This window comes from Falco peregrinus, chromosome 3 (genome assembly GCF_023634155.1).
Source record: "Falco peregrinus isolate bFalPer1 chromosome 3, bFalPer1.pri, whole genome shotgun sequence".
In the NCBI taxonomy this organism is placed as follows: Eukaryota; Metazoa; Chordata; class Aves; order Falconiformes; family Falconidae; genus Falco; species Falco peregrinus.
In genome coordinates, this window is record NC_073723.1 from 45,276,288 (window position 1) to 45,294,812 (window position 18,525).

At 38.1% G+C, this 18,525-nt stretch overlaps 1 protein-coding gene across 2 annotated transcripts in view; it reads right to left on the minus strand.

The window, feature by feature from the left end:
* Positions 1 to 893: 893 nt before the first annotated feature.
* Positions 894 to 18,525, minus strand: part of NKAIN3 (sodium/potassium transporting ATPase interacting 3) — a 367,883-nt gene continuing 350,251 nt past the window's right edge. The window contains exons 6-7 of one of the 2 annotated variants that reach the window (XM_055800855.1): positions 5,614 to 5,688; positions 894 to 1,902 (exon numbers count right to left, since the gene is read on the minus strand). In XM_055800855.1, the coding sequence (XP_055656830.1) occupies positions 1,889 to 1,902; positions 5,614 to 5,688 (89 nt within the window). In that variant the 3' untranslated portion in view covers positions 894 to 1,888. The remainder of the gene's footprint in view (positions 1,903 to 5,613; positions 5,689 to 18,525) is intronic. The other variant, XM_055800856.1, reaches the window with a different exon arrangement.

An 18,525-nucleotide genomic window follows, 5' to 3' on the forward strand; every position in this document is an offset into this window, starting at 1 on the left:
TTTTGTGACAAATTACCTGTTTTATAGTGCTAAGATGAGGACTAAGCTGGTACGTTGCAGTATTCTAGAAGACAGGGGGAAAGAGTGAGTGCATGAGGGAACACACAAATACACGAGGACAGACAGCGTCACACAAAGCATCCCTCTTTTCAGCACAGTCAGATTTCACACACAAAGACATACCATTTGAGGTACAGCCAGTCCTAGGAACACCAAGAAAGGATTTACTTGTCATTTCTGTTGACTTTGTCTTAATACTTACTTCATACTCAGTTTCAGGGAAGGCTAACCTGTGTTCAGGTTGTGTTTTCTCCGAAGATGGTGAGGTCTTTGATGTAACTAACCGGGAAACAGATGGATGCACCACAAGAGCCTTGTCACCCAAGATAGACTCTACCTCCATTGTATTTATTAGCATCTCCCTTAGGTTCATATTGATAAACAACACAAATAGACTTTAGAAGGGAAAGAATCAAGACAAGCTGCCTTCTGGCTCTCATCTGCTCAGACTTGAAAATACATGATTCAAGAGAAGACTGCAAATTTAGGATCTAAATGTTGTTGGACCAGAAATTACTAGCTGAAGACTGCTTAGGATATTTATGAAGGAACTTGGTGGACCTCTGTTCAGCTTCTGAAAGAGGTAGAGATACACATATCAGAAGGAATGTCCTTCCTGACCGCCTCACCAAAGAAACCATAAAATGAGAGAGCACAAAACCAGAAATAGCCCCAAGACCCTGATGAAGTTTCTGCTGAATGCTGAGGCATGTAGGCTCTGTGGAGAGACATAATTCTCTGGGGCATACAACTGTGCACAGCACTGTATAAAGTAATTAAGAAGAAAGGAACAGTGCTCTGTTAAAAAGACTGCCAGTTCCCCAGATAAAATAGCTTTGTGTATCACTTTATGCTAGTGGTGACAGAATAGAAAACAAAATACCACAGTTACATACATGTTCTTTGTCTAGAAGTATTTACAATAACTTTACAAATTTTTACACACATTTTCAGGTTTGCTTGTTTACATTTAAATTAAGAGCAAAATTAGTCCCCAGAGGCTTCTAAGGCTTCAGTTGGTGCCTTGTACTGTACATTCATGCTTGGCTTCTTCCTGGGAGAAGGGAAGAAAAGAGTTTAAAAATGTGCAGATCACTGATATGTTAAGAGCCCTGGATGTAAGGGTTCCTAGAGATCGACATCCTTACAGCAGTTATCCTACTTCTCTTCAAATCAGAGACAGCTACTGGTGGTGGGCTCAGGGCGAAAGAGGTTAGGAAGGGAGAAGGAGCCATATATGAATTGCAATAATTAGATGAGTAGATTAGTGCTGGAACATCTGGGTAAGAAGAGTCATAGATCAATTCCTACTGCATACAGCAGTTCAAACAATGCAAGGAGTAGACATTGTAAATTCTAAACACAGCATGGAAATGATCTGTTATACACTGCTAGGGTTTGACTCCTGCTGCATATTTTGGAGTCAAAATTACTGTTTACTGACACAATCTTGACCAGGCACAGTATGATTCTATCAGTCAAAAAATACTGACTTCTTTGAGAAAGACACACCTTTCTCCTAGTTTTCACAGGTTGTTTTGTTTTCATGCCTTAACACTAAATGTTGTAAAAATATTGAAATTAAAAAAGAAAAAATTTACAATTTACAAGTGTCCATATAGGTAAATTATTGAAAAATTCAAGATCATCTACAAGGATCTATGAAATAACAACGCTGATAATGACACTGAGCCTGTAGGAAGAACAATCCACATGTCGTCAAGAACAGATAGTGAGCTTCTTCCAGAACGATGAGTCACAAAGTTGGTCTTTTCCTCTAAAATCTGTTTCTTCAGCTGCAGCAGCAGAAGTCTTGAGTCCATGTTCATTACTTACTTCGACCTAAAAAGTAGATTATATGAATTACAAATGAAACCCCATTCTGTTTATCTTCTAATTTGCGACATGTAAATTCACACCATCTGACAGGTTAGTAACTAATGAACAAGTGAACGAATCACCGCTGGTCACTAATTTCCTCAGGTGTAAGACCCACATATAAGGTCAAGAATGAACAGCTGGGTACAAAGAAGTAGCTTTGTATCATGCCTACCACAAAGGTAAAAAAAATTGTGAGAAAAATCCTTCAGGTAGTGAAACATGTCTGAAGCTCACATAATAATAGATTATTTTTAGAATAGAATATCTTAACACTGTAAGATATAGTTTATAAAATTCTTATATATATATAATATATATTCTTTGTGTGTGTATATATATAATTCTTATATATATATATAACCACATTATAAAATTCTGATATGACCTGATTACAAACAAGTGCATTTGACCTTAAATCACACTATTCATAGTCCTCACCACAACCACACGCCTGCTGAAGCTATGTATTCTCACATGACTCCCTGTAAACCATGTTCAGCTGCTAATCTTGGAAAATCTGTGATGGCCTTCGTGGCAATTTTACAGTGGGTAGAGTCTCAGGAGAAGATACAAACAGTAGAGGACCACACAGACCCATCAGAGAGCAGTGACCTCTCCACTGGCAGAGTTTCTCAGACGCTGAATAAATCCCATGAGCAGAAATTAGCAATGTCCCTAGAAATGCTAGGGACATCCCTAACTGGAATTAGGGATTCAGGGTCTGTCCAGACAGGGTTGCTCAAAGCTATAGTAGCCCTGGATCAGATGGACTCATCCAAACAGGAATAGGGCATATGTAAACTTTAACTTCTGCAAACTATTAATCACAATAACGAAGATAAAAAACCCCAATGCAAGCTAAAATGCAACTTCTAATTTTTTTTTTTTGTTCTTCTAACCCCCATGTTCCTCTCTTTTCCATGTAGCAGTACAGGAAGTCATTCTAAATAGTAACAAGTGTCCTGACTGTTGATATTGTGCTTGAAATGGATGAAACCACAACAGTCTTCTTTATAGTTCATGTGCTTTAGTCTCAAAGGGAACATGAAGATTTTTTTCTACTCCCCCTGTTGTCTTCCTGCCTTACACACATTTTAATTGAAACTGCACAGTTCAGGGCAAAGATCCTGCTTCTCCTTGTCTGGTAGACTAATGGAATTATAGGCAGAATGAAGAGCAAACAGGCAAGCTATGATCATTCATATTTGCATTAAAAAATGTTCCCCAAGAGAACAAGTTCAAATTTAACCTTGTCTGAGGGGTGAAAAGGAAAACTTATCTTAGACTTAATCATCATTAATAATTATGGCAGCGCTAGGGAGACGCTATACTGAATATGAATATTTTATGAAAACAGACTGTCTTCTACATAGTGTGGATGAGGTGACAGAACCTTGTATTTTCAATGGACTATGTTTAGTTAATTTATGAATGAAATAAGGGAAATAAAAGGGGTGAGAAAAAGGGAAATATAGCCAAGCGTTCATCCTTAAAAAAGATCATGCTAATTTTTCCCATGACTGAAGTTGTAAGGATAGTAAAAGATCTGTAACCTTTATTAAGGCTTTGAATGTATTTAACAAACATCATTCATATTCAATTCTAAGAGAATAGAAATCAAGTTTTTCACAGCCTGAAATCCATTGCTTAGGGATACTATGGATTCTCAGGTGATCTGTAACTGATGCAGATAGCAATCAACTTACCAAAGGAAGTCAAGAAGGCTGATATGCTGCAGAGAGATAAGCATCTGCAAATTTCTGGCACAATTCACTGGCCATTCAAATTGTTTCCAGCAATGTGGCTTTTAATTCAGACTTTGTCACCAATAATAATTTTTCTTCCCTGCTTAGGTTAAGATCCTCTCTGTATCTTTCAGCGCATTAAACCAAAACACCAATAAAGAAGAAACCATAATACAGTTTTTCTTCCAGTTTTATACTTCTAGCAGCAATAAAGGGGCCAGAGAGGGTCCTCCCAGCTGTACAATGCCCATACATGGGAAATGGGAAGATGCCAATTATTCTTTAGTACTGCAAGCTCACCAACAGCCCCAAAATCCTTTGAGCTACTTAACCAAAATATGCTATTGAAGAACAAATTCTCAGATTCTGTGACTTTTCTACTGCAAAACAAATGAACATATTTTGCAGGAACGTATGAAAATGGTGGTCTTTTTCCCTCTCCTTTAATGACAGTAAATTTGCTAAGAAAGTAATAAACAGGTATGCACCTAATACTTTAACTTGAACGCAGGTTTAGAGATTAAAATCTTTCATGCAGAGATGTAAATGTTGTAGCTGTGGCTTTCTTCCTCCTGGATACCAAGTTCACTTTTTCAGTCTAGCGGCTTATTCAGAATGGTCAAAACCCCATTTTTCTGTCGTTTTTCCCACAGAAAATGCAGCAAAATTGGCATGTAATAAAATATTACTGAAAATGCAGATTCCAGTGTAGAGGGTGTACTTAACAGCATGTCAAACTGTTCATTGTTTCATTTTGTTGTCTTAATGTGATATTTCTTCTTGTTCTAACACACACAGTCATACTGAGAAAGGGCTTTTCTCCTTTTTGGGCCTTCATAATCCTATAATATTTACTCACTAAGTTTGAGTAAAATTTTGTGCGTCTTTATTTCTACAAACTGAAAGCTGCAGCATGAAAAAAATATATTTTTAAAAATGCAAGAAATAATGAAGTCACATGCAAAGTTCAGGTGTCAAGTGCTGACGCAAAATATTAGGTTAGCAACTGTCCACTTTAAATGAAAACTCCCAACGGAGGCACACATGCGTACACCAGGAAAAACCTTCCAACCCATTTTAGTTCTGTTAGCTGGTAAGTAAAATACAGTAAGCATTAAATCAGTTTCAGTCAATTAGCTGCATGTGGGTTTCATGTTGCATTTAAGATGCAGGAAAGGCCCAAAGGTAAATTTAAAGACAGGAAGCACCAGGGCAACAACTTAAAAGCATTTCAGAAAATTTCTAAAGGAACTTCTTCTGTTTTACCAATAATACTTTGCAATATTATCTATTTGAAGTTACATGAGCTTCTGCCAACAGATATGGACTAGTAATGTCTCCCCATATCTTAATTTATTCCAAATAAAAAGAGTAGATATGCATCCAAACTTATTCATTAGGTAGCAGAGTAGGAAAAGCCAATGAAAACAGGATTTTAATGGTGGGAGCAAATAAGTGATGACAAACTCTACAGATAGATGAATTTTAAACTGACTAGCAGTTTTTCAGCAAACATTTTTCTTTCAGTAGCTAGACAAATGTAAAAGCTTTTGCTTTTCCATAAATGGGTTAATCTCATTAAGGTTTATGCAGCAGCAGCAGCAGCAGCAGCAGCCATAAACCCGCTCTTTTCTTGCTAAAAAGTCAGCAGGGAAGCAATTCCATCCTTCGCTGAGAGCCTCTCCTTGCGTTAAGCGGAGGCATGACATGGTAGACATGGTGATATCTACTAATCCTTGCTTTAGTGGTTATGTCATCAATGACAAAGTGTCCTTACTTGCATGTTTTATATGGATTAATTTTTAATCAAGTTCTAATTAAAATATAATTCAATTATTAGTAACCTGATGCCAAAATTATTTCAGGAGAAGGTTAGCTTTCAGTCCAGTTAGAAGGATTAATGTGGTCCATAGGACCAGAACCTTACCTACAGGCTTTAACTCAACATGTTCCTGGGGGGGCTGTCGGTAGGAGTATGTGTCAAGTCCACCTATGAAATCAACTGAAAATACAACAGTTCCAGAAATGAACAAATGGAAATGAAAATAAGTCAACTGAAAAAGAAATATGGACAAATTATGTTAAAAAAAATAGTAAGCGCATGCACAGGTTTGCATACAAGAAATAAATCAGGTAGGTAAAGCTGCTGTGGGAACTGCTTAGAGAAGGCTCTGCACCCTGTCATCCTTGGGGTCTGTTTAGCTCTGTCCCTGACTGGACAGGCAAGCAGCTGGCCCACCAGCCTTGCACACCCCTGCCAGTGTGCGTGCACAAGGAGCATTCACGGGTCTGCAGAACACATAAGCACAAACCGCTATGGGGTAATGTAGCTGCTTCTCTTTAGGGCAAGCATAGAATATATTTCATAATTCATTTTCAACTGCTTTTGAAGTGTTTAGAAATTTAGGCAGTGGAAATAGTTTAGCTCGTGAACCTAATTTCACCTAATTTCTTACGACTCAAAGGACTCACAGGAATGTGACACACCAACAAAAACTGAAGGTGTGTTCGCTGAGTTAAGAACACACAGGTTAGAACTGAATGTGAAAAAGCAGCCGTATCTTCTCCAGAAAAACTTGTGGGGACATGAAGCCTTTTCAGAATCCTTCCACTTCCTCTCAAGATCTCTATGTCAGAAATAATGCAGGGATATCTGCTCTTGAGACGTTTTTCGTTCCTTCTGTGGTCATAAGGATTTTAAAATAAGACATTTTTGTCTGAGTCTTGTGTCATGTTATTTTTGGTAAGATTTGAAGCAGCTTCAGGAAGCCACCTGTCCAAGCTGTCCTAGAAATCCTAAAAGCAGGTTCATAGAGAAGGTTATTTTTCTGTTGGTTTAGAAGGGCTTTTTGCAGACTTGTGCAGAGATCTGACAAATTTACAGCATGTTAGGATTCTTTGGTGGCATGGAAGGCAACTGCTTTCATTTGTTTATATGTAGGCATATATACACCACAGTCCTAAGCAGAATGTAGGTCCTCATTGTGTTAATTACCGTACAAATGTAAGAACATAAGAAACAGCCCCTTCCCAGGCAATGTATGCACTAGGTAAACAAAGAGACAAAGAGTGCTCATCCAGCATGAGAGGATGGGGAAATAAGGCTTAGAGACTGAAGTACTGATGAAATACCCACTGAAATCTGTAGAAATGCTCCTATTGATTTTTGTTGCCTCTCCTCTTGAGACCAGGAAAGGGGTGGCTTGGCTGAAAATGGACCTTGATGTACTTCAATCATAGAGCACCACAAGACTGTTTTCTCAAAAACTGTCTGAGCAGGACATAATGCTGATGAGCTAGCCCAGCCCAAATGCCAGCCCTCACCTATCCGCACCTCCTCTTTAAACTGTATTTCCTTAATGTTGCAGCTCTCCTGCAGAATGCTGTAATTAAATAAAACAACATACATAAAATCTGACTTAATTATTAATGGGACTGAACCCTTACAAAGAGACATGTTTGCAGATGTATCTTTGTAAAAGTTGATTTGTAAAATATCTAGATGTCTAGTGTAAGACATAGTTACTGATTCAGTTTTTAGAACAAATCGTGTCCACAGTGATATAATTTATTTTTTATTGGGGGGTGATATGCTTTAGTTTTCCCTGCTTTCTGAAGGTTTGTTTGTTTGTTTGTTTGTTTTTACTAGGGACATGTGATAGAAGGAGTTTAAAATTATGTTTTTGAGAAAATTCACCACTTCAGAACTAGACACTATTTCTCTCAGCAATCATAAGCATCACAACTGTAAGCTGGGAAAGAATTTAAAGTAACTAGTCCTTCTGCCAACAAATCTGTTGGAGAAAGAACTGAAGTCAATGCGTATTAATGATGGACAACATAGACATGTCTTTATCTGACAAAGAAAATATATTCAATAACTCCACCCAACAACTTTTGAGATGCTCAAACCTGTTTAGCTGTGGCTTTCTTTATTGCAGTCCAAGATGTGTTATACAGTATTAAAGTTGAAGTTCAACTTGAAATTCATGTGAAGCTAATTCTCAAAGCAAGAAGCTGCTCTATCACACAATAAAATGGAATGTGCCATTTTTCATTATGTGTTCGATTTTATGGCTGATAGCTCTTTAATATGAAGGTTCATCGTCAGTTATTTGAATTATAAGTTACTTTTAGTTTTTAAAATTCAGTTTGACTTTACCTGGTATTTTCACCACTTGTATCTAGTAGACTTCCAGGACTAAGACATTAAATACAGAAATCTGAATTTTTTCTTTCATTCAATACAAAGATATTACTAGGTACATTTCAGTTCAAACAGACGTTTTAGACATCAAACTTTGATCAAATACTTTAAAACTTTACATTGACTGAACTTTTCATATGCGTAAATCCTTCTGTTAATTGGCCAAAAATAAATAGCAGCAACATTTGTATAGGTTTCCCAAGGGGAAAACATTGGTTTAAGGATGATATCAAATAATTGATATTGTGTATTTCTGGCCTAGTTAATGGATTATGGATAATTTCTGCCATAGATTCATAGGACTACAATAACTTCAGAAAGTTGCATGAACCTGGAAGACAGTTCAATTACATTAAAAAAAAGTATTGTATACGGTTCTATAATGCTATGCATTAAATTAAAAATAAAAAAAAAGAAACCCACAACTTGTTAGCAGTAGGGATATTCAGGCACTAAACAAGGAACACCCCATGGAATCCAGTCATTAACTACAGTCATGCAGAGAGAAACTTAAAATCCTAGTGGGAGGATTTTTTAGCACCCCACAGATAATAGCAGGTTACAGCAGAAGCTAGTTATTTTATCTGCAGCTGGCTGCAAAACATGATCTATATTCCCACGGAATTGCTCTCTCTTTGTGTCACCTCAGTTTTGTGGTCATGCTGGATGCTTAATGGCCAGTGTGAAATGTGTCTTTAGAGTTCACTACCTGCTGGGCTTGAAAGTGCAGATCTGTGCTGGCTGTCCACCGCAGGTAGTCCATTAAAATGATGTTCATTCCCTCACAGGCCATATCAGAGGAACAGCTGTCATAATCTGCCTGAGTGAGAAAAGTGCAATACGCTGCTGGCTGAAGAAACTGTATTCACTGCCATCAGTAATTCTGAGGGTTACTCTTTCGTAGACAGATGACATTTAGGCTTGCCTTACTGTTATTAATCCAGCGCATTCGCCCCTACGCCTGTTAAAACGTGCTTCCCTTTGAAGTTAGCGCAGAAGAATAAGAGCTCTGAAAAAATCCTTTCTCCTTTCCCACCCTCTAATCTGGAATTCAGCTTCTCTGGCAATATCCCACCAACCCGCTGGCAGGCCTTGTGCAAACAGCTGCCAGAACTTGTCAGCTGTTGGGATATTACTAATTTCCCCTTTCAAAGACAGGAAATTTTAAGCGTGTCTGGAAGTGTGGGGTATGAACGGAGCAGCAATATGCAGATAGCACAATTCTTAGTAAGTCCTGCAGCCTCCTGCCCTGGAATACGTTAGATCCCATCGATACTGGCCTCCGCTTTTTATAAATGAGAGTAAGCCCCAAAACTGACAGCTTGAACGGCTGGCACCTCTAGCTGTCCCCTTTGCAAGAGAGAGGCAGGCTAGCAGCTGCCTCAACCTGTGTTGTTATGTACAGATTTTCTTAACCTATGAGGTTCCAAATACTGGTTTGCATTGCATTATTTTCCTTGTGCTGAGATTTTTTTTGAATGGCAATATATTACTGCGATTACATTCATTAAGGAAAGGTATGTAACTGGGGAGGGTGTAACCAGGTCACGTAAGTGACAGGTAGTAAGAAAAGGAGCTGAAGTCGACGAGAAAAAGGGAGCAAAAATGGGAGATTGATGGTAAGACAGTGTATATGCATAAAGTCCAAACTTTGGACTTTTCAATGTTTGCATTTGTAGCTTACATAAACTTTCCAGATAAGCATGTTTCTTTCTTAGGGTGTTTATTTTTTCATTTGCCTTCCATTCTCAAGAGACACAAGGTTCTCACACCCTTCCCTGAACCAGCCAGACTGACCCAGCTATCTGTCTGGAGCCAATAATACCTATTTTCCCCTCTTCGTACTAAGTCCGAGCACCTAAGCCTCGAGTCATGTAGCAGAAGAATCACACATTCCTTTGCAGGATCCCAGGAATAGCTTCTCATTTATGTCGAGGACTACAGGAGAGAAAAATGTGTGCAAGACAATTAAGAGAGGGAGAAGAAGAGACATCAGTAACCATATGAGGCATCGTGATTGCTGCTCTGTCTCTACAAAGTACTAGCAGGCAGTAATCAGGTTAAAACAGGATAAAGTGGTAGAAAATTGCTAAGAGAACCTTTTCCATAAACTTTTATTACTGGAAGCTAGAAGGGGAATATTTCAGGGTTCCACAGTAATTATTAAGATTTTGCACTGGATTTGCTTCTTAGTCTTCACCTAGTGAGATAGATTGCCATTTTAAAAACTGCCCCGTATTAAGTACCACATTTTTCTGCAGGACTGCACTGAAAGAAGCACCCTCTCAACAAGCTGCCTTAGCAAGGGCACTAGTAAGCAAATTTTAACTATGAGCTTGGCTACTGAACTCTCTCCTCATTTTATTGGTGCTGTGACATCTAATATACCAATATCAGATTTTCAGAGATTTTTTATTCTCCTAGGATATGACTGCCTGGTAAGATGAAGGAAGTGTGAGGAAGATCAATGATGTGAGGCAGTGAAAATGGCTCAAACCTTCTCAACCAAGAACCCCCAGTCATTCCAAATCTGAAAGCACCTTTCAAAAATATTCCCTGTGCCATGCCTTTGAAAGCTATTTACAGCCATACCATCTCATTACTAAGTCAAATGACAGGCTGCCTGATTATGTGTTTTTTCTTAAAGTATTTCCCAATCACTTTCAAGTCATTAAGGACCCCTGGACTGGTAAAAGTCCCTAGAAGAATACAGTTGTCACAAATAAAGCCTATAGGAAAAATACTTATCACAAGTTTATAATCACTGATTTAATATTAGAAAATAATATACTTTAAGCTGCAGATATGTAGGAATTCTCTCCTTCAGGCTTCAGCAAACACACATTTTTCATGATGTTGTGCTATCTGCAAACCCATGTGCAAAGTTTAAGTTGATGAGGAATAGTTTTCCATTTCAGTTTAAAATGCCATATTGTGCTCTCACTAAACACTTATCAGAGCCTAATCTTTCTGGCAAAGCACATCAGCTTGGGCATCAAACATCCCATATACCTCAGCATACTTGGCTATGACTTGTGTTATTCATCAGCGATGCTGTTTGAACAAAATATTTCTGATGATATGTTTTCTTTCTATATAGGTCACTATTTTTCTGCTCCTCATTTTAATGACAATGCTAACATTTTAATGAGAATACTAACTTTTTTCCTTTAATTTTTATCTTGATGACTAACATACTTGTCTAATGACTAATAACTAAATGATTTGTTATTTATTTATGGAAAAAGTATATGGAAGTTGTATTTAAAGACTGCAAACAAAGCAAACTTTTTTATGAGCTTGTATTTGAAGGTACTATTGCTAGTTATAGAATAAGATTTCAGATACAGTGAAGGGTAGCCTTCTTTCTGCATATGACTGAAGTAAATGGCAAACAGTTCCAATTACAATGTCTTACATAATTTTTATACAGTAAGAAAATTGGATATGTGAAAAGTCTTAGCTCAATTGTTTTCACTAATTATTGATTTTCCCCTCTAGCACCCTTTCTGATCTAAACCCTTTTGGTGCAGAGTGCTCTGGGATTCTCTCTTTTTCTTACCATTAAAGTTACTATACTGCCTATGCACAAATTACACTAGCAAAGGAAAAATAACCCATGCATAAAAGATACTAAATGCCCAGAAACTACATCTATCGATTACATTTGCACAATACCAAGAAAGAAACGATGCCATTGAGTTTTCGCAACACATACCCAGTCAATCCACTAAAATGGCAGCTCAAGTGGTTAAGAGTAAAGGCTGTTGTACAGAAGGCTGCTACAGCTTCAGTCACACCTCCAGACACATGATCTTCATGATAAATGTGTCCAAGCTGGCCGCAGAAGAGACAGAACTCTGAATCTGCCAAGTTGTGCTTTGATCTTTTTTGGTATTCCAATTCAGGGTTATACGTTATGTATTAGCATGCCTTTATATTTCTGCTGAGTTTGATGCCATAAACTACAGAGTTCTTTTAAAAATATTTAGTGCAGATGCTAGGACCAATTGGAATTGATCTGTTCCACTTACAGTTCATTGCTAAGTCACAAGTTAGGTGTTTTGTTCCTTCAAGTCGTTTTTATTCCTATCAGTTGAGTCCTACTGGGCTCTATTTCTGGCCTGCTGTTCTTTGTATCCATACCAATGTCTTTTTGCTTCAGTTATTTGTCAGCATGATCCAATTATTTATTTTTGAGACAACACTTAAGTATTTATATCTGCCTGGTTATTATATATCCAAGGATATCTCAGCTTCTGTTTCTAACCTTAACTGCAAGTCACAGATGCTTTAGTATGTGAAAATAATGTTCCCCTTTATATAATGCAGACCCTGTTCAACTCTACTGAATAATTAAAGATAAAACTTCCTAGAGCAAAGTATTTACAAGATCAAATACATGACATAAAGCCATGCCTTTCAGAACACTTGTGACATTTGGAAGAAAGGATTTCTATGCATAGCAGAAAGTTCACATCATCTATTCACAAGAGAATATTAACTTTATTTTAAAAATTAGGTTACAAGACTGGGGGGATTCTTTTTATCATTGAACAATTCTGGATTTTTACTTCCACCTTCCTAAGGATGGAAGAGTGTTCCTGAACTTTACTGCTATCATCCTCTGTGACGTGGTATTCATGTTTTTGTATCTTTCCTTGTCTTGCAAAGAGTGAACAGGAGCAAGTGAAGGATGTTCAGGAGAGCATGTCTGTGTTCATGGCACAGCACAGGATACAAGCCAGAGAGGCAAGGAGCTGCCAACCTGCTCCTCAAGCAGAGGCTGCAGCAAGGAGCAGCAAAACAGGTGGACCTTAGAAATGATGGAAAAAAAGCACTGCTAAGGACTCAGGAGGCCAAGCAGAGTCTACTGCAATTCAAGAAGCCAAATGTCACAGCACTCTCCAAACTATCAAACTGCAGCAAACTATCAAACTTTTACCATCTCATACCAACACACTCTTCATGCCAGTCCCTCTGCTGCCTTCTCCTGGTCTCTCCTCACCCAAGTTGTGCATGCATGCACACACACTGGCTGCCCAACCTCTTAACAGAGCCAGGCACAGCTGCATCTTATCTACATTGGCCAACCTGCCACTCCCACCCCACCCACGCCCCCTCCAAGCCAGCCCACAGCTGTATTTTCTCAATGTTAATTAACCCAGCTTCATCCCTCTACAGCCAGAGACTTGGTTAGGACACAAATGGGAATCATAGTCCTCCATCTGCACAGACACAAACAACAGAGTAAATGTTATAAGCCTCTCATTCGTAATCTCTATGATCTGGTAACTTTGAGTTTTCCATTTAAGAAGTGTGCCAGTTTATAATCCAATTAATTCTGCCTTTTTTGAGTTTTGTGTTGTGGTTTTCATCGGGAGTTTTCTATAAACAAGAGCGTGCACATGCACTTCAAAGATGTGGCTGACTAAAGCTCTGTCACATTCAGCCCATGTTGCAATTTTTCTTGTCTTTCCTTTATAGCCCTGTTTTCAAATCTTTGCTTTAAAATCTGCTTAACATCTCTGCCTGTTGATGTCTTTTACTGCCAGGAGAGTTTCCTTCTTCCCCGACCCTTCCTTCCTTTACTAGTAGCTGACTTTGCTACTTTGACTGAATTTGATATACATGCTAAATAGTGTTCTCCCAGTAGCCCGAGGGTCAGGTATCAGCTTTTCTAGAAGAATACTGATCTGGTGATATCACTTTATGATATCAAACACATTAACACTGTAAAACATTTCCCTCTCAGATGAGGCAATTTTCATTTCCTCATCCTCCTCATTTATCATCCTGCCTTTTCCCCATGACCACCAGTGACCTCCTGTGTAGAAATCCTGCTTCACCACTGAACATCTGCTCCTTAGTGTGGAGCACTGTATGCATTTCCTCCTCTGCAACTACACTGCTCACAGCTACATCTTGCTTAGAGGTGGCCTGCTTCAATTCTTGAGAAGGCAGACCTCAAGGCTTTCTACAACACATCTTCCAGGGTTTCAGCCTCTTTAAACTCCAAACCACATTTTTTCCTTTGCTAAGCAGACCATGCTGCCTTCAGTGCTGCTGCAGTCTTCCTCTCCACATCCCAGCAGAAAATCCCACATTCCGCCTCCCAGTAGGCAACCTTGTGGTCCTAATGTGCCTTCTCTGAATTCAAGTCTACGGATCAGAAACAGTGGATAAACTCTTTGTGTGATCTCCAGATTCTCAGTCCTCTCCTTTCAATCTTTTATCTCTGTGGATGATCACAAACCAGAAAGCTCTAATCTTCTGTTCATTCTTGCCTTTAGTTTTTGAAGATGGGAAAGACAGCAAAATATCCCTTCTGTTGGTCAGTGTCATTCCAGCCTTCTCTACCCCCAGTACATGCACTATCAAGTCCTTCTATGGTACTCTCAGTCTGCCCCAGAATATCTGGCCATCCACTATTTCAGAGCCATTATGGCTATATCTGCTAAGTCTACACTTAATCACATCCAAATACATCAACGAGTACTTATTTGTCTCTGTGAGTGTTTCTCTGCAAATGGGGAAACTTACTGCACATGACATTTTTATTACTTTTATTCTGCTTTATCTTCACCTTCAACTTGTCTTGCCAATCTCTTAATATTCCTTTTGGCATTACCATCTCTGTCACCAACTCAAATTAGCTCCTCAAAACCCCAAAATATAATATGACTGCATTTTCAGCTTTGAAAATAGAGCTAAGAATGTGGAACATTATAAAATTGGAGCTTACAATGGCCAGTGGTCTTCTCATATATGATGGAGTGAAAAAAGAACTGTCATGCATGTCAGAAAATGTGATGGCTAGGGAAATGGTTTTCTTGTTGTTAGAAAGTTGGTTTAATTTCATATTAGAAGAAAGATGAATGTGCAAAAGAGGAATAGAGTGTGTAACAGGATTAATACTCACTTTGGAGCTACCAGTGAATCAGTTTGCAAATGATAAAGAAAGATAATGCAATACTGACTTCATCAGTAAAAAATCCTCTCCTTGAAGAAAGATGAAGTAAAAAGTACACTTCTATGAAAACCTTGTAACTCTCAAATTTCAGTCCTCTAAAATAACACATTGTCATGGTTAAGGAGGAAAAGAAAATGAGTAGAAGTTAATGCCAAGAAATAAATCATCATATAAACGGTGACATAGCATTACTAGGTTTTTCTGCAGTAATATTGAGAAAAACCATATTAGCTATATCACCCATTTCAGTAAGAGAACACCTCTTGCTATAAATCTTGCTTCTCTTATATCCTGAAATCTGTAAGGCTATTGAAATAGTACAACTAGGAAATCTGAAAAGTACAACATATAGACAAAAAGGTCCAGTTTTACAAATAGGAGACATTTAGAAAGGTTATTTTATGAAGGGTTGAAGGTGTGATGAAATCAGAAATACAGTAAAAAGACCTAAAGAATAGGTAAAAATTCAACAGAATAAAGAGTTCAGCCAAACCCCCTTAAATTATTTTTTTAATGTCTTCTCCTTTCTCTTGTTTTTTGACTGTTGCTCTTCTAAGAAATCCTTGTAATACTTTATTTGCAAGGGTCTTTCTCTCACTTTTATTTCATCAACAATCAACATTTTTATCCCTTCCTTTTCCAAACAAAATTGACAACTTTTCTTGGTGGAGCATGCTGTTTGCTTTTAGATTTATGAGATTTGGAGCTGAGATCTGCAAAGATAGGTAAGAATGTGGATAGTTAATTCTTGAGTTTTTTGATTTTGCCTCATTTTGAGAAAGTATACATTACCAAATAAAATGATCTTCCAAAATTACCGGACTGTGACCTGAAATCTGTGGCTTGGTTCAAAGTACTTCACTGACTTGTGCTGGTTAGCCATCTTCTTTTGAATTCATACAGTAGCTGCTTTGCAAAGTGGTTGTTTGAATAGCCTCTAAGGCTACAATGTATGATTACATACACTGGGATCCAGTACATACAGTGGGCCCCATATTGTATGACTTTTGTAATGGATACTTCCTTAAAACATGAAATAAGCAGCTTTGGCTTTTTTAGTGCTGTATTTCAAAGCTTAATATTGTTAGAAAGGAACTGTGAATAAACCTCATCTTCAGGAAAATTCAGTGGCCATCTCTCAGCTGACCTGATCTGCATGGATCTGTTTTCATTTTTGGAGCTATTGTCTGTAAGGAAAAAGGGAGGACATTTCTTTCTTCTAAAATGAAACCTCACCATCACTCTCTCAGGCCAAACATGGGCATAAAGGAAAAGGCATTGAGAACTCTGGCCACCTAAACTGCTAATCCATCCACGAGTCTGTTGAGTGTGTTAAACACGTGGAGATATGTATAACGGGAAGCTGTGGGAATACTTGTCTCAATTTAGCTCACAGAATCTCCAGATTCCAAGATAACTTACAGCCCAGTGTAAAGCCTGATTAATCCTGTACCCTCCTTGATGCAGTACACAGCATTAGGACATGGGCACACCACCAAAGGCAGCAGATATTACAAGACAGAGCTCTTAGGCATGATGTGCTAACTGAGAAATTAGCACTCAAGCAACAGTAACAATGAAATGGATGTTACTTAAGGTGAGGCCCAGAAAGTAGGACTACTCATCTGCATGAAAATTAAGACCTGGGGGAGATGGCATTTACCCAGAAGAGTGGGAATTTTATAAGTTTCTTTTCAAGCTCCACAAATTAAAACAGACACAAAGCTGTGGCCACTTAGAAATGAAGAAGGAAGAAGATCAGTACTGGAAGTGGAAAATGGATTTGTAAAGAGGTTTCATTTTAATGGAGAAGATGGGTGAAAGGTAGGGACAGGAACAGGCACCACTTAGGCCTGCATGTGATGTCAAGTGGAAAGCTCGGGAGAGGGATGCTGGGTGCTGGAGTAAGACTGATTTAACAACAGATGCAATTTAAGTGAAAAGGCTAAGGTGCTGGCAACTGGGGGTTGGGGTACCATCCATTTAAAAGCAGATTTAATTTAAACAGAAAGGCCAAGGAGGTAGAAGGTGGAGACTAAAAGAAAATCAATATTAAATGAGCTAAGTAGAAGCCTGAATCAAATCAACTATTTAAAAACAGGGCATACTGAGTATTTGGGAGTGGCGATGCAACGCATGCACCTAAGAAATGTCAAGGAACTCTCAGTAAATCATATATCCCCTATAATCAGAACAATTCAATTTTATTAAGAAAATAAATTTACTATGGTAGTAAACCAAGAAACCATAAAGGAAGTTATGATCCCCAGTTTAAGGAAAATTATGTGATTGTAATTATATCTCTATTTGAAGTTAATTGTGTTTCAAGTATATATGTGTGTATAAGTATATATATGGGATATGGCATATAATATTCAGAGAATCAGAGAGTAGTTTGGGTTGGAAGGGACCTTTAAAGGCCATCTAGTCCCACCCCTTCTGCAATGAGCAGGGACATGCTCAGCTAGATCAGCTTGCTCAGAGCTCTGTCCAACCTGACCTTCAATGTTTGCAGGGATGAGGCATCTACCACCTCTCTGGGCAACCTGTTCCAGTGTTTCACCACACCCATTGTAAAAATATTCTTCCTTATATCTAGTCTGAATATTCAGCATCAACGGCAGAAATTAATTACATTTGCAAAACAGAAATTTATGAGGTAGTAGTGAACTAGTGTTTTAAAACTCTCCTTTCTAGTTATCAGTCGGGAAATCAATTCAAAGCTAAGGGGAGTCTGTATATAACTACATTTGAAACAGAGTATGTACATATGCAAACACATAACCATACATATACATATCCATATCCATATCCATCTACACACATATATACATGTTATATACACGTATATATCTTTATTCAAACAGGTAAAAATTGTCCAACATATAACCAATATTGTTGTGACACATTGCTCTATTCAGAGAAATGTGTTAGTACTTTGTGCAAATAATGCACAAAAAATATTTTGCTTTCCATACAGATATTTCTAAATGCTTCATCTGTACTCCTGAAGTCCCATTTAATCCATTTTATATATATGTGCATATTTCTATAATCAGAACCCAAAATTATGGATGGAAGCAACTGATTGCAGCTCTGTACCTTTTGGCATCCGAAAGCTCACACAATTCATTGGTATACAAGAGATCTTTTAAAAAAATATTTAATCTTATGCTCCTAAACTCTCCCTCAACTTTGTACAAAAAAGAATGAGTGGGTAACTCTGACTTGATCAAAATGACCAAGTACTGTTTCGATGTATGAAGCAGATGAAAGTACGTATAATGTGCGGAGCCACCTGTAGTGCCAGCCAGCTGGCTCTGGGTACTCTCACTGGGTTTTCTCACTTGCACAGGGGCTTTGCAAAGCCGCACCATGTGTTCACTACTACTGCTCTCAACTACTAATATTCCAGGGAATACCAGATAATAATTATTTGTTAATGAAATAACAATGAAATTAATTGTTAATTAATTTGATGAAAGAAATAATGAAATAAATTTTGCTAAAGTGATTGAGGTGCTTCTTCCCTTCTGAATTTCAGGAAAAAATTTCTCTCTTCTGTTTTGTTGCAGCACAAACAAGCTAGCAGGCTGCAACAAGTCTTTTACCGTTGGTCAGATTCTCAACCTCTCTCTCTCTCTCTCTCTCTCTCTCTC